At 50.9% G+C, this 25,160-nt stretch overlaps 1 protein-coding gene across 1 annotated transcript in view; it reads right to left on the reverse strand.

Moving 5' to 3' along the window:
* Positions 1–25,160, reverse strand: part of dnah2 (dynein, axonemal, heavy chain 2) — a 131,064-nt gene that overhangs the window by 101,307 nt on the left and 4,597 nt on the right. Inside the window, 11 exon segments of the mRNA XM_061234030.1 lie at positions 265–424; positions 2,532–2,678; positions 3,153–3,367; positions 5,169–5,351; positions 8,529–8,658; positions 9,965–10,170; positions 10,371–10,458; positions 17,825–17,982; positions 22,941–23,132; positions 23,632–23,870; positions 24,444–24,554. Of these exon segments, the coding sequence (XP_061090014.1) occupies positions 265–424; positions 2,532–2,678; positions 3,153–3,367; positions 5,169–5,351; positions 8,529–8,658; positions 9,965–10,170; positions 10,371–10,458; positions 17,825–17,982; positions 22,941–23,132; positions 23,632–23,870; positions 24,444–24,554 (1,829 nt within the window).

Raw genomic sequence — 25,160 nt, forward strand, 5'->3', positions numbered from 1 at the left:
AAAGCCCTTTTAATAAGCATTTTCGACTTGTAATAAGACTTAAGATCTTTTTTTTCTCTCGAGTAGAAAGTATTTGCTCGTTTTACATTAATCGTCGTCTGCTTGACAAGTGATATTTTCTTATTCCATTGGCAAACTGTCAAACTGTTTTACCTCATTTTTTGATATGACACGAAAATACTTGTTATTTTGGGGTTTTTCAGTGAATGTGTTGGTGCAGGCACCTCCTGTGTGTGACCCGGCGGTCACCGTGGCGACGCTGACCTTGCTGGCCTGTACGCGGCAGTCGTTGATGAAGAAGCCGGAAGCTTCCATACGGGACGCCCACAGGAGCTTGGAGAGGCCAGGCTGGAAGGTTTTGTCCAGGAAGCGGATCCTTTCCCGGAACAGGCCCAGCTCCTCTGGAGAAAGAGCGCTGATGATCCTGCCCCCACACACACACACACACAACACACACACACACAACACACACACACACACACACACAACACACACACACACGCACACACACACACAACACACAACACACACACACACAACACACACACACACAACACACCACACACACACACACACGCACGCAGGCACGCACACACACACACACACACACACACACACGCACGCGGGCACACACACACACACACAACACACACACACACACACAGACACACACACACACACACACACAACACACAACACACATACACAACACACACACACAAACACACACACATACACACACAACACACACACACACACAACACACAACACACACACACGCACGCACGCACGCACGCGGACACACACAACACACACACACACACACACAACACAACACACACACACACACAACACACACGCACGCACGCACGCGGACACACACACACACACACACACACACAACACACACACACGCACGCGGGCACACACACACACACGCACACACAACACACACACACACGCACACACACACACACACACACACACACTTTCTGTTATTCAATAGACCTTTTCTGAATTGAAGCAGTTTAAAGGGAATCGACCACTACACCACACAGAAATTTGAGATGCCATGTGCTGTCCTATCATTGGCATGACTCACACTGTAACCGTACAGACAGTCCAGAGGGAGCTCTGCCACTGACTCGCACATTGTGGAAGGAGAATATTTAAAAACACATGTACATGCCAGCCAGCGTACTGCCAACTTATTAGCACCTGTGAAACTGGTACCACTGGGTCAAATATACCCAGGACATCATTGGGATGGTAAAGCAATAAAGAAATAAAATATATGCAGAAGATACTCAACGTGTGCTATATTTATCTAAATTCTAAACAATATAAACAAAATATATGGCCAACGTTTGCCATTAATCTCTGCTGGATAGCAGCGAAAGTGTCATTTATTTTTTGCGATGAAGATGTCATTTATATAAATCCACTATAATGAAGGCATGGCGCGCATAAATCATGTTTATCTGTGAAAAATTAAAATGAAACAAGGTTTTCATGCAGTAAATTATTGATATTTATGGCTCTATTTTGGGGAATCAATGTTGCATGGCGCGTGGGGGCAGGGTGGGGGTGCACTGGGTGTGGTATTTCTGTGACCAGAGGCACAAAGCTGAAAGCGTGCAGCACAGGTTGTATATATTATCAGTGTTGAGGCTGAATTCATTCATAGCCAATCGAATGACCTCTTTTCATTCTCTTTAAAGAGTACATTTACTGCAAACTTCCATAAACTGTGGACTGTGGTCCCAAGATGTTCTTTGTCAGGCTCTAACCTTTTCCAAAAATTGAGTTCTAATCTCATAAATAAGAGAAATCTGTTTTGAATTTTGAATGTTTCTGAATTTAAAAGTTTTCTTCCATCAGAATTTTAATGAAACATTGCCTAAATATGCACTACAACAGTATGAGAGTGAGGGTGGAGCAGAGCTACTCAACTCCACATCCTGCAGGTGGAGCGCAGTGTGGACTACAGTTGTCAGTGCAGTGTAGTGTGACAGTGTGCAGTGTAACAGCGGGCAGAGCAGTGTGCAGTGTAACAGCGTGCAGGGCAGTGTAACAGTGTGCAGTGCAGTGTAACATCGGGCAGTGCAGAGTAACAGCATGCAGGGCAGTGCAACAGTGTGCAGTGCAGAGTGCAGTATAACAGTGTGCAGTGTAGTTTGACAGCGTGCAGTGCAGAGTGCAGTGTAACAGCGTGCAGGGCAGTGTAACAGCGTGCAGTGCAGTGTAACAGTGTGCAGTGTAACAGTGGGCAGTGCAGAGTGCAGTGTAACAGTGTGCAGGGCAGTGTAACAGTGTGCAGTGTAACAGTGGGCAGTGCAGAGTGCAGTGTAACAGTGTGCAGGGCAGTGTAACAGTGTGCCGTGCAGTTTAACAGTGTGCAGTGTAACAGCGGGCAGTGCAGAGTGCAGTGTAACAGCGTGCAGGGCAGTGTAACAGTGTGCAGTGCAGTGTAACAGCATGCAGGGCAGTGTAACAGTGTGCAGTGCAGTGTAACAGCAGTGGCAGCAGACCTGTTGTAGTCTCGCACCACCAGCAGCACGCTCTCTCTCAGGTTGCGCAGGTCCTCTCTGCGCTGGTACACGTCAGACACGTAGTGCGGGATCTCAAACTGCAGCCGGTCCCAGCACTGGATCTCCCCAAACATCTTCAGCAGGTCCCTGAGGAACAGCTCGCATACTGTTTCTGCACATTGGAGCATGTGATCACACAGATGTGTAGGTATGTATGTATATGGGTGTGTGTGTGTGTGTGTGTATTTGTGTTTGTGTATGTGTGTGTGTGTGAGTGTGTATACACGGGTGTGTGGCTGTGTGTATCTGTGTGTGTGTGTTTGTGTGTGTGTGTATCTGTATGAGTGTGTGTGTGTATATGCGTGTGTGTGTGTGTGTGTATGTGTATGAGTGTGTGTGTGAGTGTGTATACGTGGGTGTGTGGCTGTGTGTATCTGGGTATGTGTGTGTGTGTGTGTGTGTTGTGTATATGTGTGTGTGTGTGTGTGTGTGTGTGTGCGTGTGTGTGTGTGTGTGTGTATATGTGTGTGTGTGTGTGTGTGTGTGTGTATATGTGTGTGTGTGTGTGTATATGTGTGTGTGTGTGTGTGTGTGTGTGTGTGAGCACGCTCTGGTACACACTTGTTGAAGTTGACGTCCAGCTTGCTGGGCTGGTCCCTGCAGCGGTTCATGAGGGGCTGCTCCAGGCGGATCAGGCTCTGCTGGTCCAGGCCCTGGCTCCAGGTGCTGAAGATGCGGCGCGTGCGCTCCTCCAGGGCCTGCAGCAGCTGGCCGTGCGTCTGCTCCACCTCCTCCCTGTCGGTGCTCTCGCGCATGAAGTGGGCCTTCTGCAGGGCCTGGGTCAGAGCAGCACAGCCGGGGGGCTCACTCCGCATCCGCACGCTGTCCCACAACCCCCTTCCGCAGGAACCGCGCCCGCTCGACGGGAAACGGTCAGGCTTCGTCACGGAGGCTCAAGAAACGCGTGTTGATCGGACAGACAGACGGGGCGCTGAAGTTCACGGTCACGGATAGCCTACAGCGTCTTGTTACCATGGAGACAGCAGAGGCCTCCCCCCCCCCCCCCCCGCGGGCTTTTCGGCGAGGTACGAAATGCAAAAAAACACTTTTCATTTCCGCGGCGCCGCGCGTGGTGGGAAAGGGTCGGGCGTCGGAGCGTAAATCAGGCTCCGCGCACGGACTCCGGGCGGGACGAACTCGGAAGGACGAACAGAGCGCAGGACTGGCAGGTCCGGCCGGATTCCCAGCTCATCTCTCTAAAGCTCTAATAACGCCTCGGCGCCGGACGGATCCGGGCCCGGAAGATAAATTGGCCCAATCAAGGTGATTAGCTCCACTCGGAGGTTCGGCGGGCTGGCAGGAGAAAGAGACGGTCCTCGCCGCTGCCCCGCTGCCCGGCTGTAAGCCGGCCAATTCCGCCGTTAAATTAGCGCCCCCCTTATTGGGCAGAGCGTTATTAGGCAGAGCTTCCTCCAAAGTGAATGACTTTGTGCACCCTTCAGCCCGTACTCCCTAACCAAACCCAGTCCGAAACACCTCGCTGGAAACTCACAGGGGCATGGGAGAGCACCCGCCTTTCACTGGCCTTTAATGGTCTGTCTTAAACTGCTATCTTTCGCCTGTAGCATTGTCCTGTTTGATTTGGGCTGTTTTAGTTTAAATTTTAGTTCCAATGTCATAAAGCTGTTAAAATTTGTCACTTAATTTTCCATGAAACCTGTAGCTACTTTAAACACACTATGCTATTACTGAGAAATACTGGCAACAGTATCTTGAAGTTTTCCTCAACAAAACAAACCCAGGGAAGATCATAACAATGCCAATGCTCCCATTCGCAGCAGTAAAATGTGGAGTGGAGTGTGCAGCTCTTTAGCAGGCCTTTAATGATCGGTCTTAAACTGCTATCTTTACGCTGTAGCATTGTCCTGTATGTCTCACTCAGTGTCAATGTGTACACGTGTGCATGTGGGTGTGTCTTTATGTGTTTGTGCCTATATGTATGTGTGTATGTGTGTCTGTGTGTGTGTGTGTGTGTGTATATGTGTGTGTATATGTGTTAGCATATGTGCTGTGTTTGTGTATGGGTGTGTGTGTGTCTGTGTGTGTGTATATGTATGTGTTGTATTTCTGTATGTGTATATGCATGTGTTAGTGTGTGTGCGCATGTATTAGTGTGTGTGGAAATGTATGCAAGCATGTGTGTAAGTACATGTGTGAGAGTGTGCTACTACATGCAAGCACGTGTGTAAGTGTATGTGAGCGTGTGTGTATGTATTAATACACGCAAATGTGTGTGTGTTAGTACAGATATGCACGTGTGTGTGTGTGTGTGTGTTTTAATACATGTGAGCGTGTGTGTAAGTACATGTATGCGAGTGTGTGTGTCTGTAAGTACATGTATGCACGTGTGTGTGTGTGTGTGTTTTAATACATGTGAGCGTGTGTGTAAGTACATGTATACAAGTGTGTGTGTCTGTAAGTACACATATGCACGTGTGTGTGTGTGTGTTTTAATACATGTGAGCGTGTGTGTAAGTACATGTATGCGAGTGTGTGCGTCTGTAAGTACATGTATGCACGTGTGTGTGTGTGTGTGTGTGTGTGTGTTTTAACACATGCGCGTGTGTGTGTAAGCACCTCCATGGGCCACTGGATCCTGCGGCGCAGGGCCATGGTCCACTGGGCCTGGCCGGCGTGGCTGGGGATGTGGGCCGGCAGGAAGCACACCTTCCGGCTCAGCTCCTTATTCAGGGTGTTGAGCTCATTGTGGAAGATCCCGTACACCTCCGTCATCTTCAGGTTAATGGTGTGCCTGATGGACTGAGGAGGCAACGAGGCAGAGAGAGAGAGAGTGAGCGAGGGAGAGACACAGGCAGAGAGAGAGAGAGAGGGAAAGAGAGACAGAGAGAGAGAGTGAGACAGACGGAGAGAGAGACGGAGCGGAACAGAGAGAGAGGGAGAGGGAGATAGAGAGAGGAGAAAGAGCGATAGAGGAGAGAGATACAAAGAGAGGGGGAGAGACATACAGAGAGAGTTACAGAGAGGGAGAGAGAGACAGAGAGAGGGAGAAAGAGGTACATGCAGAGAGAGACAGGTGCAAATAGCTCTAAAAATGTGACTACACCATCTATCCTCAGATCCAAAGCAGAGGTGGATCTTAACTATGTGGCCAAGGCTGAACTCCTGGCCTCTGAACGTGGCAAGGCAGCGTGAGCAGGATCACACAGATACAACCAAAAGACATTCCAACCTCCAATGAAAGCCTCGGACAGCATCAACCCCACAACTGCCCCTTTCCCCTACATGCGCCGGATTAACGAACATCGCGGCACAACACAACCTGCCGGAGTGAAGGCTGTGCCGTAAAACACCGCTTCATAAAACAAGCTCTGAGGCTGTAGCTCACAGGCTTTGACTGAGACAATTTACCGACTTTCTTTTTTATGATTCCAATTCAAACCCACAGCTACAGCGCAGTGATAATTCTGTCTGGCAGAAGCAGCTTCTCACTAAGAGATCAGCAGGGACACATTCGTATGAGGCTGTCGAACCTATTTATTCATCTGCGGCGTGCCGCAGAGTTGCAGTTCGGGCAGGGAACCGTAGTCTGGCGTTGCCCCCGAAAGACGCGCGGGTTTGGTTGGCATTGGAATTTTACATTCGAATGTAGTCGCTTAGCTGCGATGGACTGGCGACCCGTCCAGGGTGTATTCCTGCCTTTCGCCCGATGTATGCTGGGATAGGCTCCAGCCCCCCTGTGACCCTGTTCAGGATAAGCGGGTTAAGATAATGGATGGATGGATGGATGTAGTCGCTTAGCAGACACCGCCCCGAAGGACTGAAGGGTAAACGCGTGTAGGTTACGTCATCGTGAAGCCTGTAGGTTATTTCATACGCAGTTGAGAAGGTGAGAGGGAAACGTGAGTAAACAGCTGGGTGGGTATACCATTAACGTTCAGCGCTGTAATGTATAGTTAGGGACAGCGGATCTGTGATGAATGCTGAGATCAGTGGTGTTATTATTACAGTTCTGCCGTGCGTTCCCCTCCGCGTTATTATATTATTCCTGGTATCGATTATGCTTTGTATGTCCCGGCAAATCAATACTTTGCCCTTGCCGTGCCAATGAAGCCCATCTGAATTTTCATTTGAGAAATAAGAGAAGTGAACTGGGGCTCTCTTGAGTGTATGTAAGAGAAGAGCACAGTAGAATGTTCAGTGTCAGATTAACTCCCATTTTAGGGACATTTGCTCCTGAAAATTGATGCCCTGAATGTAAAGATAATTTTAGTTAGTTACTGATCTACTAATTGGCATGCGTCAGTGCACTCCTAAATCTTTCAATCTGAGAACACACGTGTCATTGAAATTTTTTTAAAGTGTAAAGTGATATCTTCCCTATTGGACACATATGTACTAGAGAGTGTGTGTGTGTGTGTGTGTGTGTGTGTGAGTTGGACTGCAGTGTGATTTGCCTCTCTCTCCCTGTGCCGTGTGTTTGAGTATAATCTAGCCCTCTCTCCCTGTGCTGTGTGTTTGAGTATAATCCAGCCCTCTCTCCCTGTGCTGTGTGTTTGAGTATAATCCAGCCCTCTCTCCCTGTGCTGTGTGTTTGAGTATAATCCAGCCCTCTCTCCCTGTGCCATGTGTTTGAGTATAATCCAGCCCTCTCTCCCTGTGCTGTGTGTTGGAGTATAATCAAGCCCTCTCTCTCCCTGCGCCGTGTGTTTGAGTATAATCCAGCCCTCTCTCTCCCTGTGCCGTGTGTTTGAGTATAATCCAGCCCTCTCTCCCTGTGCCGTGTGTTTGAGTATAATCCAGCCCTCTCTCCCTGTGCTGTGTGATTGAGTATAATCCAGCCCTCTCTCCCTGTGCTGTGTGATTGAGTATAATCTAGCCCTCTCTCCCTGTGCTGTGTGTTGGAGTATAATCCAGCCCTCTCTCCCTGTGCCGTGTGTTTGAGTATAATCCAGCCCTCTCTCCCTGTGCTGTGTGATTGAGTATAATCTAGCCCTCTCTCCCTGTGCTGTGTGTTGGAGTATAATCCAGCCCTCTCTCCCTGTGCTGTGTTCCTTAATCCAACCCTCTGTTCCCCCGTGCCGTGTTATTCGAGCGGAGCACTTCTGCCCTTTGGTCGCAAAAATATCCGAAGTCAGAAGCCACGCCCACTGCGCCATCCACTCCAGAAATAGAGCCCTGTGTCATGCAGTGTGATTGGACGGTTTATAAATGTAAACAGATCATCGGGAGTTTGGCGTCTCGTTACCATAGAGACAGCGCAAGCCTCCCAGCAGGCTTTTACCTAATTATAAATGGCAGACATCGTGCGACACCTACATTTTTGTCAGGTTTTTTTTTTTTTTTTTACACTTTTTGAATGTGTCGTGTAGCAAAGCATTAATTTGGCACCGGCTGATCTCTGGGAGACAGCTGTGTGTTCGGCACAGGGACAACTCCGTCAGCCAGGTGTGTGTTACGCATGCATTTAGATCAGGTGTGTGCTATGGAAGCTCTGAGACCTCTTGGGTTGACAAGTGTGTGTGTGTGTGCCCGTGCGTGTGTGTGTCTACGTCTTATAGAAGCTCTGAGACATCTCTGGCTGACAAGTGTGTGTGTGTGTGCCCGTGCGTGTGTGTGTGTCTACGTGTTATAGAAGCTCTGAGACATCTCTGGCTGACAAGTGTGTGTGTGTGAGTGTAGGTATGTGTGTACATGTGTGAATGTGTGTGTGTGTGTGTGTGTGAGTGTATGTATTTGTGTACATGTGTGAATGTGTGTGTGTGTGTGTGTGTGTGTGTGTGTGTTTCAGAAGCTCTGAGACCTCTCTGGCTGACGGGTGTGTGTGTGTGTGTGTAGGTATGTGTGTGTGTGTGTGTGTGTGAGCCCGTGCGTGTGTGTGTGTGTGTTACAGAAGCTCGGAGACCTCTCGGGCTGACAGGTGTGTGTGTGTGTGTGCCTGTGCGTGTGTGTGTGTGTGTGTTTCAGAAGCTCTGAGACCTCTCGGGCAGACAGGTGATAGAAGACGTCGAGCAGCTGTATCCCCTCCTCCACAGTGTTCACCGTTTCGAAGGCCTTGCAAATGAGGTTCTGCATCATTACCTCCAGATCCTTCACACAAGCACGGAACCTGTACACACACACACAGATACATAATCATGAACACAGACACACACACACACACACAGATACATAATCATGAACACAGACACACACACAGTAACACAGGCATACGCCCACACACACACACACAGATACATAATCATGAACACACTCACACACACACACACACACACAGTAACAAAGGCATACGCCTACACACACACACACACACACACATGCAAACACAGCAACCAGGACGTCAAATGCCCACGACAGCCAATTGCGTTAGAATGACCTGGGCCCCTTTGTGGTGCTTTGTGCCTTTGCATGCAAGCTCAGCTGCTTGGCTCGGCCAGAACAGCGCTCTGCTACGACCCCTCCTGACCCCAATCCATCACCGGCCCCAGACTCACAGAAACACACCCCCCCACCCCCCCACACCCCCGCCCCGTCAGCTCAGGGGGACGGGGCGCGGCGTGCAGACCGCGGGGCCGCTCAGGAATCATTACTTTATTCAGATGAGGGGCTGACCTGCGCGTCTCCAGAGCTTTGAATCACTGAGTGAGCCGCCATTACCAGCTCGGGACGGGGAGGCTGCGGGGGCCAGCGCTGAGGATAACACTTTGAGCACAGCTGCGCGCTCTCTCTCTCACACGCGCTCCCGCGCTGCCGCCTCTCCGGACCGGCGGCCTCTCAATTACCAACGTAAACACGGCGGTAAACAGGGCCGCCCGCGGCCAGCTCACCGCTTTCGTTTCCTGTGAAACGGCAATGCGCTCCGCCACCAGTACGTACCGCACACACAATCCCGCACGGACGTTAGGAGCTATTCTTTCCCCGCACAGAGAGTGGTCACTGTGTGGAATAGCTCGGCGGGACACGCTAGGGGCTTTCAAGACTAGGCTTGGTACGGTAGCTTTTAGATAAAATAAGCATTGTGTACACTTTAGCGGAAGGAAAACGCAAGCATTGCTGGGCTGAAAGGCCTGTTCTTGTCATTATGTTATGTTACGCTACTGCTTGAATTTTCTGTAAAATATGTTAATGGAAACGCACTCAACCATGAATACAAACATACTGTACCCTTCCTTTGGGCTCCTGAAACTAAAACACTCTGCACATGTGATGTGAATAAAGGCAGCACTCCCTGCTGAAAAGAACTGTTCAAGCTATATTTTGAAATAGCTGGTAGCTGGTTGACCAGCTCAATACTCAACATGGTTTGATCAGCTCAAGCTGCTGGTAGCTGGTCATTTCAAGCCTATCACAGACGGACAGACGAACAGACGGACGGACAGACGGACAGACGGACGGACAGACGCAGGCGCACGTACATATTGTACTTGTCGTGCCAGGCGGTGTTCTTGACGTCCAGGATGGCCTGGGCGCACTTGCTGAGCGTCTGCAGGCAGCTGCTGAAGGCGGACTCCACCTCCAGCAGACTGCCGGTCAGCTCCTCCCCCTGTCGCCCCTGGAAACAGGGCAGGGGCACCTGCACCCCCTCCTCCCAGCGGGCAAAGTGCTTCTGGCACTCGCACACCTGCGAAACACAGCCGCACTCAGAGGAAATAATACATCCATAAATATTAATGTGTGTTTTTATTTATTTTCTCTTATTCCCCAGACAGTGCGAGAGAGGGAAGGGGGGGGGGGGGGGAGCAGGGAAAAAATAAATAAAGAGAAAGCAATGGAGTGGAGAAAGCGGAGAATCGAGCTCCCCGTGTTAAAACAGAAACCCACCTCCAGCAGGTCTTCACACCTCTGGATGAATGCATCCACCAGAGCAAAGATGCTGGTCGGGGCTAACACCCACCCTTCACTGGAGTATCTGTTCAAACAAGCAGAAAATCAGAGAAATTCTCCATACCGTGCAGTGTCCAGGGATCCTACATCCAGCAGCAACCACAGACACATTGTAACTGCGCTACTGTGTTATACATTATACTGAGAAAATAAAAGCCCGTCTGAGCAAGATTTCATCTTTTAATGAAACTTAAAATCGTATTTTTTCAAGTCGAAAATATGACCTTGTCTAAAGTTACTGCTTGACAAGTGAATTCTCACGGCATGGGCAAATCTTGAAATTTGTCAAATATCGGCAATATTTTTGTCTTATATCTACTTCTATCATTGCAGTGTAGCACATATACCATCCCTTGTAGATCAGGGCTGCCCAACCCTATCTAGTGCCCTCCAGATTTTCAGTCCGACCCGAACAAGGCACGCCTCGCTCAACAGCTAGAACCCTCACTGAGCCGCTAACTTGTAGAACCAGGCGTGTCATCGGGGTCAGAAGTGAACACCGGCAGGACAGTAGATATCCAGGAAGAGGGCTGGGGGCGTCCCCGCTGTAGATTTACGACGGACAGTAATAAATGGCTTTCGGGCTGTAAGAAACGTCTCAGTCTTCAGGGGAGCTGATTGAGATTAATTGCGGCGTTACGGAGGGGCCTGGGAGGAGAACCGGCGCACCAGTAAACAGGAGCTCTCTGATCTGCAACAGGCACCCGACGCTGAGACACGTCTAATCACTCACATCATAAGGTCGGCTTCGGCCAGGTACGGAAACGTAATGCAGTTTCGCAGAGGCGCGGCGGGAGTGCGATCACATTAGGCTCATGCACACCCATTACGGGTAAACCCTCCTGATGGGATTACTGGCCAAACATGAACTCAACATCACAAAGTAAAAAAAAGAAAGAAAAGTGAATTACACTTTTTTTTTCCACCCAATTCACATTCAATTCAGATTCTCCGCTTAGTATCCGCTGCATCCCTACAATGTCAAATCCAATCCATTAGTAACGGTTTATGATGAAATATCATTCAGGTCACGCTGTTGTAGCTATAAAAACTTGACGGGAGAATTGCTTTTCAAGTCATTATCATTTTATTTCGCCATTCTTTGCATCTTGTATATACCTACAGTAATGCAAATGTACTATGCAGTGGCACACAGTGGTACTGGGGGCCACAGTGGCAATCTGTGCAGTAATTTTTCACTGTGATGACTCCTAAACAAAGCCCAGCGATTCCTCAGCCTAACAGAGGAGATCTGCTCAGGCAAAGAGGGGGTAAGTTTGCACCCCCTAACAGTGGAGCTAGTGCAGACAAAAAGGGGGTAAGATTGTAGTCCCTAAGAGTGGAGAAACAGGTAAAGAGGTGTAAGTTTGCACCCACTAACAGTGGAGAAACAGGTAAAGAGGTGTAAGTTTGCACCCACTAACAGTGGAGAAACAGGTAAAGAGGGGTATGTTTGCACCCCTAACAGTGGAGAAACAGGTAAAGAGGTGTAAGTTTGCACCCACTAACAGTGGAGAAACAGGTAAAGAGGGGTATGTTTGCACCCCTAACAGTGGAGAAACAGGCAAAGAGGGGGTAAGTTTGCACCCCCTAACAGTGGAGAAACAGGGAAAGAGGTGTAAGTTTGCACCCCCTAACAGTGGAGCTAGTGCAGACAAAAAGGGAGTAAGATTGTAGTCCTTAACTGTGGAGAAACAGGTAAAGAGGGGGCACGTTTACACCCCTAACAGTGGAGAAACAGGTAAAGAGGGGGTAAGTTTGCACCCCCTAACAGTGGATAAACAGGGAAAGAGGTGTAAGTTTGCACCCCCTAACAGTGGAGAAACAGGGAAAGAGGTGTAAGTTTGCACCCCCTAACAGTGGAGAAACAGGGAAAGAGGTGGAAGTTTGCACCCCCTAACAGTGGAGAAACAGGGAAAGAGGTGTAAGTTTGCACCCCCTAACAGTGGAGACCACAGGCAAAGAGGTGTAAGTTTGCAATGCCTAAAAGTGGAGCTAGTGCAGACAAAAAGGGGGTAAGATTGCCTACTCCGATCTCAGAGACACTTACCTGCACTATCTCAACTGTTAAGCCATGTCCGCGCCAAGAACGATAGCTACAAATGTGTTGTTTTAAAAATCTCTCTGAGTGGATGGCGGAGTACACGCAACAATGACGAACGATATTGTTGGGCACTTTCAGAGCGATTTCTCCAGCTGCGCGAACAAAAAAAACAATGACAGCCAATCAAAATACACCCGAATTTCCAGGGCTTCTCGTTTTAAAATGGCAGGTGACATAGCCGACAGACAACAGAACGTCAGCATTCATCAGTGCGGATGCTCACATGGTTATGATTACAGGCGTAGTTATAGCTCTTGGTGTGGATGTGGAGACGGTGCAGGCAAAGAGGGGGTAAGTGTCTCTGAGATCAGAGAGCACAGGCTTTGGGTTTTCTGTCTTTCCTGAAGCCGAGGCAAATCTAACATCATTATGTGTAATTAAATAACAGCTGGGCAGACAAAGACGCACACATGAGGGATGAGACAGAAAGAGAGAGAGAAAGCGTGAGAGTGAGAGAGAAAGAGGGAGAGGGAGGGAGAGGCAAAGAGAGGGGGAGAGTGAAAGTGTGAGAGAGAAAGAGGGAGAGGGAGGGAGAGGCAAAGAGAGGGGGAGAGTGAAAGTGTGAGAGTGAGAGAGAAAGAGGGAGAGGGAGAGAGAGGAAGAGGCAAAGAGAGGGAAAGAGAGAAAGTGCGAGTGAGAGAGAAAGAGGGAAAGGGAGAGAAAGTGAGAGAGAAAGAGGGAGAGGGAGAGAGAGGAAGAGGCAAAGAGAGGGAAAGAGAGAAAGTGCGAGTGAGAAAGAGGGAAAGGGAGAGAAAGTGAGAGAGAAAGAGGGAGATGAGAGAGAGGGGGAGAAAGAAAGTAAGAGAGGGAAAGAGAGAAAGAAGAGAGAGGGAGAGAGAGAGGGATAGAAAGGGAGAGAAAGGGAGAGAAAGGAGAGAGAGGGAAAGGCAGAGAGAGAAAGAGGCCATGACAGTGGAGAAGAGAGGGATGTGGAGGAGACGTGTGAGAGATAGAGGAGAGAGATATGGCAGTGTAGCGGGGTGGCGGGGGAGGAAGAGGGGGTCACCAGGCCGGCGGGTGGCGGTCGGGGCCCCATTAATCACTGCGCCACGCTCTGTCACATCGCCTCAGCCTCACCCGCTGCTTTAAGACGGGGCCCTCGGGGTCGCTCGAGCCGAATAAACCCCAGGGGCCCGGCCGGGGCCCCACCGCCGGGGTGAGGGACCCTCGCCCCGCGTCGTACGCACAGACACAATGGCCCCTCAATTAAGGGGTCATTCCCGCTGTTACTGGGACCCCAGGCTTTTTGATCCATGATCCCTTAATCTCAGGCCTTGCGCTAGTCCTCGTTTTTAAAAGAAAAATTGTAATGTTGAAAACGCTTAAAATCTCTGCGTGATAGCACTTCTTATCAAAGGTGCTGGCTGACAGGCTGATTTTTGTGCTGGTATTCGTGCTAATAGTCCAGTAATGACTCTGTGGCTGCGATAAGGAAGTGCGGTGGAATATTTAAACGCGTGTAAGATCTCTGTGCCTGGCACAGCCGGCGCTCATGAGCTGATGGTAATCAGGGTTTATAATCTGTAACACTGCCTGTTGCTCTGCGCGCTCCTCCATCTCTCTCCAGAGCCCCGTGACTGAACTCCCTCTCTCCCGCTCTCCCTCCCACTATCCCTCCCTCTCCCACTCTCCCGCTCTCCCTCCCACTATCCCTCCCTCTCCCTCTCTCCCGCTCTCCCTCCCACTATCCCTCCCTCTTTCCCGCTCTCCCTCCCTCCCTCTCTCCCACTCTCCCTCCCACTATCCCTCCCTCTCTCCCGCTCTCCCTCCCACTATCCCTCCCTCGCCCTCTCTCCCTCCTACTATCCCTCTCTCCCTCAACCTCTCTCCTTCCCTCTTTCTCTCTCCCTCTCTCCCTCCCACTATCCCCCTCCCTCTCCCTCACCCTCCCTCCCTCTCTCTCCCTCCCACTATCCCCCTCCCTCTCCCTCTCTCCCTCCTACTATCCCTCTCTCCCTCAACCTCTCTCTCCTTCCCTCTTTCTCTCTCCCTCTCTCCCTCCCACTATCCCCCTACCTCCCTCTCTCTCCCTCTCTCCCTCCCACTATCCCCCTCCCTCTCCCTCTCTCCCTCCTACTATCCCTCTCTCCCTCAACCTCTCTCCTTCCCTCTTTCTCTCTCCCTCCCACTATCCCCCTCCCTCCCTCTCTCTCCCTCTCTCCCTCCCACTGTCCCCCTCCCTCTCTCCCTCACTCTATCTCTCTCCGTCCCACTATCCCTCTCTCCCTCCCTTTCTCTCCCACTTCCTCTCTCTCCCTCCCTCTTTCCCTCTCTCTTTCTCCCTCCCACTATCCCTCTCTCTCACCCTCTCTCACTCTCCCTCCCTCTCTCTCTCGCTCACTCCCTCTCTCCCTCTCTCCGTGATGTGGGAAGCCGGCTGTGACTGTGTAACTACACTCGACATTCAGCCATTTAGCACACACACTTTTGCAGAGCGGCTTAAATAAGAGCACACAAAAAAAGGTTTGCCGTGTCATTAGGTTCACAGCCGACGGCAGCCATTAATACTTAACTTAACTCTGGAGTTACATAAACAAATACACGTTAAGAGCCATCGGGGGTGCAAGAGTGTGACTGTACAGTGCGGTGAAAAAGTGCTCTCCCGCGCCCTTCCTGATTTCCCCTATTATTGCATATTTGTCACACTGAATAGTTTCAGATCTTTAGACAAAATGGAATATGAGGCGAAGGGAACCCGAGAAAACAAAGCACATATTTGAAATGACCATTTCAGTTATTTCATGGAAAGAGTTATCAAACGCCTGTGAAAAAGTAATTGCCCCCTGCTGGCACCACCTATAGCAGCATATAATTGCAACCAAATAATGATATGGTTTTATATCAGTCTTTCACATCGCTGTGAAGGAATTTTAGCCCACCTTTCTTTGCAGAACCCAACAGAGATTCTGTGCCAGGACATGAAACAAGCAGCTGGAACAACCGCCCAATTTGCCTGAATTTAATACGTTTTGCAAAGAAACGTGGGGTAAAATTCCTCCACAGTGATGTGAAAGACGGATAGCAAATTACAGGACGCGTTTGGCTGCAATCACTGCTGCTGGTGCAGAGTGACAAATATGCAATAATAGGGCATATACGGAAGGGGGCAAATGCCTGACCATGGCACTGTATAGGTACACATCAGACAGGGTTGGCCCAAAACTCATGTTGAGTTTCACTGCTCCACTGAGGTGGGATCTGAAATTTTGATGTGGGGGGGAGGGTGAGCGTGTGTGTGTGTGTGTGTGTGTGCCAGCCATTGATTCAGCTAAGTGTTCTCTTAATTGGGTTGATTTCAGGTCGATCCACACCAGTGGGCAAAGGTGTCCTGGGGAGAGTGGAGCTCAGTGACAGCTTTTCAGGCTCAGAGAGATCACACCGTGCAGGGTGTGTGTGTGTGTGTGTGTGTGTGTGTGAGTGGGTGTGTGTGCGTGTGTAAGTCTGTGTGTGTGTGTGCGTGTGTGTGTGTGTGTGTGTGTGAGTGTGAGTGGGTGTGTGTGCGTGTGTAAGTCTGTGTGTGTGTGTGCGTGTGTGGGTGGGTGTGTGGGTGAAAATGTGAGCATGTGTGTGTGTGTCTGCAAACGTGTGTATGTGTGTATGCGCACGTGTGCGCGTGTGAGTGGGTGTGTGTGAGTATATGTGCGTGTGTAAGTCTGTGTGTGTGTGTGTGTGTGCGCGTGTGGGTGGGTGTGTGGGTGAAAATGTGAGCGTGTGTGTGTCTGCAAACGTGTGTATGTGTGTATGCGCACGTGTGCGCGTGTGAGTGGGTGTGTGTGAGTATATGTGCGTGTGTAAGTCTGTGTGTGTGTGTGTGTGAAAATGTGTGCATGTGTGTGTGTGTGTGTGTGTATGTGTGTATGCGCACGTGTGTGTGTGAGTGTGTGTGTGTGTGTGTGTATGTGTGTATGCGCACGTGCCTGTGTGTGTGAGTGTGTGTGTGTGTGTATGTGTGTATGCGCACGTGTGCGTGTGTGAGTGTGTGTGTATGTGTGTATGGGCACGTGTCTGTGTGTGTGTGTGTGTGTGTGTGTGTATGCGCACGTGTCTGTGTGTGAGTGTGTGTGTGTGTGTGTTTGAGTGTGTATATGCGTGTGTATCACTTGCTCCACAGTGTAGCACAAACAGTAACCTGTGTCACATGCGTGTTGTTGCCGCTCTGCAGGAACACGCAGTAGAGTACAGTAAGTTAAGTTACTGCTCTACATGCAGTCAGGAGAGAGACTTTGTTTCTGTGAACAGCAGGAGCAGAAACGCGCGTCTAATCAGAAAATTATCACCGTTTACTTTGTTAAGCTGGAAGAAAAATCCTTGTTCAGTCAGTACCGGATTTTCTGTTCAGCACACGCAGCAAGCCAAACAATTATGGCCTTGCTTTAATGCACATGCACAACTGTTTTTTTTTTGTGCAGAACTAAAATTAAAAACCACAAGTGATGACTTAAGTGTTAATGTGCATAATTTTGTTCATCACGAAATTATAGGCAGTTAGCCACTGATTACATTTTCATAATAAGTGAAAAGAAGTTTTATATTTAGCTTTTTTTCTGCTCTACCAAAAATGTAACAAACCGCAGTCAAAACCAAGGTTTTTTGTGTACTGTTACAGTCATACTGGTTACCCAGAAGCCCAGTCCGGAATTTTCACATATTTAATTTTCTTCAAGTATTATTATTTTTTTAGTTTATAAATTAAGTCATAAACCATGAAGGGAGCGACTAATTATTTCTAGTCCATTTATTATTTGTTCACAGAAAATAAAACTTGAGATTTGATCATTTCTGGTTCTTTAACCGTGATTGCTTGAAGGCTTTTTTGGGTTGTTTTTTACAGCCCCAGAATAAAGGAAATGGCTTTACGGTTCAAAAGCAGGGGCCAGGAGGGGGCAAGTGGGGTAGGAGAGAGCAGGACAGTGTATGGTGGGGCAGGAGGGGGCAGCTGGGGTAGGAGGGGGCAGGAGAGGGTAGGGGGGCAGGACACAGCATGGGGGGGCAGGAGGGGGCAGCTGGGGTAGGAGGGGGCAGGAGAGGGCGGGGGGGCAGGACACAGCATGGGGGGGCAGCTGGGGAAGGAGGGGGCAGGAGAGGGCGGGGTGGTGCAGGACGGGCCAGGAGGGGGCAGGAGAGAGCAGGGGGGGAGGACACAGCATGGTGGGGCATGAGGGGGCAGGAGAGAGCAGGGGGGCAGGGTACAGCATGGGGGGGCAGGAGGGGGCAGGAGAGAGCAGGGGGGCAGGACACAGCACGGGGGGGCAGGAGGGGGCAGGAGAGAGCAGGAGGCCGGGCGTACTTGTGGTGGAGCTGGGAGATGTGGAAGTAGAGGTCCTTCCATTGTGAGCAGCACTGGATGCACTCCCTCAGGGTCTTTCTGCTGGACACCACGTAGCCCTCGAAGATCCGGTCCAGCGAGATCTCCCGACAGCACAGCCCAATGATGTCATTGCTCAGCTGAGAGACAGCACACACACGCACGCACAGAAACACACACACGCACGCGCGCACACACACATGCACAAACACACACACACACACGTATATGCCCGCACACACACCAACACACACACACGCAAACACACACATGCACACAAGCACACACGCACACAAACACACACACATGCACACAGACACACAAACACACACACATGCACACAAGCACACACGCACACAAACACACACACATGCACACAGACACACAAACACACACACATGCACATAAGCACACACGCACACAAACACACACACATGCACACAGACACACAAACACACACACATGCACACAGACACACAAACACACACACATGCACACAAGCACACACGCACACAAACACACACACATGCACACAGACACACAAACACACACACATGCACACAAGCACACACGCACACAAACACACACACATGCACACAGACACACAAACACACACACATGCACACAGACACACAAACACACACACATGCACACAAACACACACACGTGTGCACACACATACACAGAGACACATACACCCATGGATACAAAGACACACAAATGCACACGCAAATGCACACGCAAATACACACACACACACACCGAAAAAAAGAGAAAAAACCAGACAGCCGAAGCTATTAGTCTAATCATTGTGCTTTGTTTTGACAGATGCCATTATTCAGGATGACTTAATATATTCCACAGAGTGTTATCAGATGCAAACGATTTTCTTCCACTAGGCATAGCAGGCAACACACCCCTAAGAAAAACCCGTGAAAACTAAGGTTTTGGACAAAACGGTCTCAGAGTCTCGCGCACACACACGCGTGGAGAGCGGGGAGCTGAGCGCGCGTTCGCGGCAGAGCTGAAAGCCCGGCGGGGGAACACGGCGTTCTGTGTTCGCCCGTAATCGCACCGCACAAACCGACAGGCGCAAGACGGCACGCCGCACGCCTCCCTGACGCCGCGGGCCCACGTGACGCTCCCGCCGCCCCGTAAGGAGCTCGTTCTGAGAGGGAGAGACACAGAGAGACGCACACAGAGACGCACACAGAGACGCACACAGAGACGCACACAGAGACGCACAGAGAGGCGCACAGAGAGACACAGAGAGACACAGAGAGACACAGAGAGACACAGAGAGACGCACAGAGAGGCGCACAGAGAGACACAGAGAGACGCACAGAGAGACGCACAGAGAGGCGCACAGAGAGACTTAGAGAGACGCACAGAGAGACGCACAGAGAGACGCACAGAGAGACGCACACAGAGGCGCACAGAGAGACGCACAGAGAGACGCACACAGAGAGGCGCACAGAGAGGCGCACAGAGAGACGCACAGAGAGACGCACACAGAGAGGCGCACAGAGAGGCGCACAGAGAGACGCACAGAGAGACGCACAGAGAGACGCACAGAGAGACGCACAGAGAGACACAGAAAGACGCACAGAGAGACGCACAGAGAGACGCACACAGAGACGCACAGAGAGACGCACAGAGAGGCGCACAGAGAGACGCACAGAGAGACGCACAGAGAGACGCACAGAGAGACGCACACAGAGACGCACACAGAGACGCACAGAGAGGCACACAGAGAGACGCACAGAGAGGCGCACAGAGAGACGCACAGAGAGACGCACAGAGAGACACAGAAAGACGCACACAGAGACGCACACAGAGACGCACAGAGAGGCACACAGAGAGACGCACAGAGAGGCGCACAGAGAGACGCACAGAGAGACGCACAGAGAGACACAGAAAGACGCACAGAGAGACGCACAGAGAGACACAGAAAGACGCACAGAGAGACGCACACAGAGACGCACACAGAGACGCACAGAGAGACGCACAGAGAGACGCACAGAGAGACGCACAGAGAGACGCACAGAGAGACACAGAAAGACGCACAGAGAGACGCACACAGAGACGCACAGAGAGACGCACAGAGAGGCGCACAGAGAGACGCAGAGAGAGACGCACAGAGAGACGCACGGAGAGACACACAGAGAGGCGCACAGAGAGACGCACAGAGAGACGCACAGAGAGACGCACAGAGAGGCGCACAGAGAGACGCACAGAGAGACGCACAGAGAGACGCACAGAGAGACGCACACAGAGGCGCACAGAGAGACGCACACAGAGGCACACAGAGAGACGCACAGAGAGACTCACAGAGAGACGCACGGAGACCGGGGCTCTCGCACAACACCGCTGCGGCCGGCTTCCTCACAACCTTTTCATGTGAAAGGTCACGGCAATCAACCCCGCCGACTGACAGGAGAGGGGGGGGCTGAGCTGGCGGAGAGGAATAAAGAGGTTTTTAGGGCGTTTAGAGTGAGGCGCGCGCGGCTGAAGTCCAGCTGAAGGCCGCCGTTGAGGCGTGTTCACTGTAGCTGGCGGAGGGTCGGTACAGAATAAAGGTGCAGAGTAAAAAAATGAATGCGCAATTAAGGGCAGGGTGTCATTTTAAGCTCGGTAAGAAGACGGCTCTCTGTGTCCAGTGCGATGGAGAATGAAGAGAAAGCGGGGTGTGTGTGCGCAAAATGTTCCGTGTTAAACCGTATGTATATAGTATGTAGTATGTAGTATGTAGTATATTGTGTAGTGTATATAGTATGGTCCCTATTGGATTCATACTGTTGATTAACACAGGACATTTTGCTGTGTGGCTCTATGGAGCCAGGTTCTCACCAGAGTGGAGAAAAAGGTTTCACACTTTTTAATTAATTAACAGGACGGAAACATGGCAGCAACGGAATCGATATGCAAATGTCCTCCGCCTCCCGTTTAAGCCCAATGTTGAAAACAGTGTATCGCTAAAACAGCTTTCAAATTCTGAGAGGAACTTTACTTCCAAACGGAAAAAAAGTGAGACTGAAGAGACTGTGTGTCCCCAAAAAGCGGGGTATTCTCCGGAGGGCTGCGAGCTCTTTCATAATCGCCCGCTCCCCTGACTCCCAGCCTCGGCAAGTTTTCAGTCATCGGAGAGAAAGGCATCCGGCTCCGGAGCTGACCTGCTTCCCCCTGCCAGAGGATCTGAACCAATGGAAGATGAGGAGGAAACGGGGATCAGACGGCGGTCTCAGACGTGCAGACAGGCACCCGTGCGTGTCGGAGACGACGCGGCGGGAAGAGGGCGCGGCGGGACCGTTATGTAAACGATAACGCGGTGATGAAGCGAAGGGGCTGCGGAGGGCGGAGAGCTGAAGCGCTAACCGCCGCAGAAAGACGGGCGTTACCCGGGTGATTATTTCAGCTCCTTCATCTCGCTCAGAACCCGCCGCTGCGCCGGTGGAAGCTGATGCCTTCCAGCGCGCCGTAATTAAAAAATGATATTAAAACCAGACGTTTTGATTTTCCGGCACGGGAAACAAACAAAAACAAATACAGGGGTGGAAAACCTGGGGGATGAGGGGGGGGGGGGGGGGGCGGTCAGATCCCGTGCGATTCTGACGACCTCCGATCGCGAAATTATCCGAAAAACCTCCGAAACCTTCAGAGCTATGAGGGCTGGTTCCGCCTGAGCTGTCCCGAGCACACGAAGGCCCGGCGAACACAACCAGGCCACGGTGGCGTGGGAGGGTGGAGGTGTGCACGTCGAAAACGCCCCGCTCCCCTCCGGTTCGCTCTGAATGAAACGGGGCAGTGGGATGCGATGTGGCACGAGGGACCGGCCTGCTCCCTGCGAACAGCATTCACTGCGCAAACAAAAGCACAGCGCCGGGGAGGACGAATTCTGGCCGACGCGGAACGCCCGTCCTCCAGCCGCCCCTCCATTCTCAGCCTCCTCTGAACGCGCTCACGTCCGGCTCGGCACAGAACAACATGGCCGCCAGAATGCTCCCGCACTTCGCAAAAGGAACGCAAACTGTCAGCAAATGAATGGTCTGCACAACTACATTCTCCATGAATTCTGTAGTCGGTAGCCGATGTATAGCTTCAGCCGTTACATTACATTATATGATTGGCAGTTGGCAGATGGCCAGATGACAGATTTTCCAGTAAGACTTTGAACAATAAACATTACCATTACATTACATGTTATTTGCCTGATGTTTTTAACCAAAGCCGCTTACGGTTGATTAGACTAAGCAGGAGCAGTCTAATCAACTGTAGTCCGGTGGGGTTAAGGGCCTGGCTCAAGGGCCCAACAGCTGTGCTTATCGTGGCTACGCCGGGCATTGACCCACCAACCTTGCAGGTTTAATTTCTACTGCTACCACTCCCGAGTACAGTAGAGCAGCCACAGCCAGGAATGAGTGGCTTGGGGTGCAGCACTTGGGTGGTTTGAGAATTGGGAGTGCAGACAAGTCTTTGCAAGCACCTTCACTGCGGGCACTGAGTCCAAAAACCCACGCTCCTCTGGAGACAAAACAAGCTTTGTTTCTAACGGCACATGTGCCAGTTCCCTGAAGCTTCATCAAAAGAGGAAAAGAATGATTTTTCTTCAAAAGAAAAATAATTTCAAAAAAAGAATAAAACAGAGAGAAACAGCAGGGTGGCACCATTTCGGTTATTGCTGGGTCAGAATGTAATTACTGGAGGTTAAGCGCTCTTCCTTTTGAGTATCGGGAGATTGAAACACAGCCTGACAGGCAAAAGCCTGGTGGCCCTCCACTGCAGAGAGAGAGGGAGAGAGGGAGAGAGGGAGGGAGAGAGAGAGGAGAGAGAGAGAGAGTGAGGGAGAGAGAGAGGGAGAGAGAGAGTGAGAGAGGCAGAGAGGGAGGGAGAGAGAGGGAGGGGGAGATAGAGAGTGAGAGAGGAGAGAGGGAGGGAGATGGAGGGAGGGAGAGAGTGAGAGAGGGAGGAAGAGAGAGAGGAGAGCGAGAGAGGGAGAGAGAGAGAAGGAGGGGGAGAGGGTGAGAGAGAGAGAGAGAGAGAGAGAGAGAGGGAATGAAAGAGAGAGAGTGCACTCAGGCGCTAGTGGGCCTGCCGGTACCTTGCGGAAGAGAGAAATGAGGCGCTCGCGGGTGTTGTAGAATTTGGAGTTGATCCAGATGAAGCGGACGAGCTTGAGAATGTGGGCCAGTTTGGGCGCCACCTCCCGGGGCTTGAGGCGTGCCAGCTCCTCACATGGCTCCCGCAGCAGGGACAGGAACGTCAGGTTGGACTGCGCCTGCACGGAGCTCTCCTGAACAGACAGTCAACAGCACAGCGGTAAACAGGAAAGTACACTCAGACACAAACACGGTTGTGTACACTCAGACACAAACACATTAGTGTACACTCTGACATAAACACACTAGGGTACAGAACACTGAGACACAACCATACTGGTACAGGGGGCGGCCTGTAGCGTAGTGGTTAAGGTAAATGACTGGGACACGCAAGGTCGGTGGCTCTAATCCCGGTGTAGCCACAATAAGGTCCGCACAGCCGTTAACCTTAACCCTGCATTGCTCCAGGGGAGGATTGTCTCCTGCTTAGTCTAACTGTATGTCGCTCTGGATAAGAGCGTCTACCAAATGCCAATAATGTAATGTAATGTACATGGACAAAGAGCAGTGTAACTGACAAGCAGAAGTGTCAATTCAGTTCAATTCAGTCCAGGACCGGACTGAATTGGACTGGACTGGACTGGACAGAAGTAAACTGAACTGGACAGAGCAGGTCTGAACCCCGGTCTGCACCTGGATGTGCTTGGTGAGCTTGCAGAAGGCTGGGATGTAGGTGGACTTGCAGAGCTGCAGGATGGCCTGCACGTGGCTGACGCCGGGCTTCTCCAGCTGGTGGCTGATCCCGGTCAGGTCCAGGCAGCGGCTCCTCCAGAAGGCGATCTCCTCCAGGGGGCCCGAAGTCTCGCCCGTCTCCAGCGTCTCCTGGGTGTTCAGCACCTCCTTAATCTGCCTCGTCCAGTGGATCATCACCACTGGGACCAGGGCGGGGAGGGGGGAAGAAAATCAGACAGAGGCGGAGAACGCATCCCTCCCCTTCCCTCCCATCTCCCCACAACACACTCTCATCCTCCATTTTCCGTCCCACCTCTCTGCCCCCGAGGCACTCCTCCACACTTTCGACGCCTAATTGGAAAATCCAAATCACATTCGCCAGCCACGCTCATTCAGTCTCAGAAATAAAAGTACAGTGGAGCGACATCTTTATTCTTCGGGGATCAAATTTGCCAAATGTACCCTGAGAGTACAATAAAGTTCCATTTGGGCACTAATAAGTATCTTCTACAAGCAAAAAGAAAAAAAAAAACCTACAAATGAATTATGTATCGCTGGCTAGGGGTTTTACAATTTTATGTACCTACAGGGTACCGCTCCAGTGGCAGGCACTTTTTCATGCAGCTGTGTTGCGGCAGCCTCTGCTATCAACTCAGGTGAGGGCAGACAAGCAGGAGATGCCCCCCGAACCCCGAAAACACATGACCTGAAGCCGGCGCTGGTACTGGCGTGATCCCCCCCTCCCCGGCTGCCCCTGCCGGCCCCGCTCCTACCCTCCATCCTCTGCACCAGCTCCTTGTCCTTGGCAGCCACCGCCGGCTTGGAGAGCAGAGCCTCCATGGGAATATACAGCACCGTCTTCCCCTCCAACTTGAACTTGTTATCTGCAGCAGATAAATCCACACAACGGCGCCACATTATTATTTTATGACACATTACTGCCTGCCAGCTTCCTGGCTGATTCCTGGAGCGGTGTTTCACAACCCCAGTCCTCGGGACCCACTTGTCAGAAGGTTTTTGTTGTCACCAGGAACTCACACACCGGACGGGACCAATCGGACCACCAGAAATTCCATCCATTAGTTCAATCGGGTGTGTGAGTTCCTGGTGTCAACAAATACCTTCAGGTAAGTGGGTCCTGAGGACTGGAGTTGAGAAAGTTGAGAGTATTATTCTCTATGTACTGGTGTAAAGTCACTTCAAACACATTTCTTCGCCATTCTGAAATTTGGTCTGACAAACAGCTGAACCTCATGACCACATCTGCATGCTTTTTTGCATTTAGTTGCTGCCACACGATTGGCTGATTAAATATTAACAAGCTGCTGTAGAGGTACCTAATAAAGTGATCACCGAATGTACGTGCGCCAATATGAAAATGAGGCAGTTACTCTCAGTGTGTTTTCTCAAATGTGATAGGGGGGAATTTGCTCAAATAGATCACACAATTTGCCAGTCTACCACATCAAGTATTCATGGACATCAAGACC

This window comes from Conger conger, chromosome 3, assembly GCF_963514075.1.
Source record: "Conger conger chromosome 3, fConCon1.1, whole genome shotgun sequence".
NCBI lineage: Eukaryota > Metazoa > Chordata > Actinopteri > Anguilliformes > Congridae > Conger > Conger conger.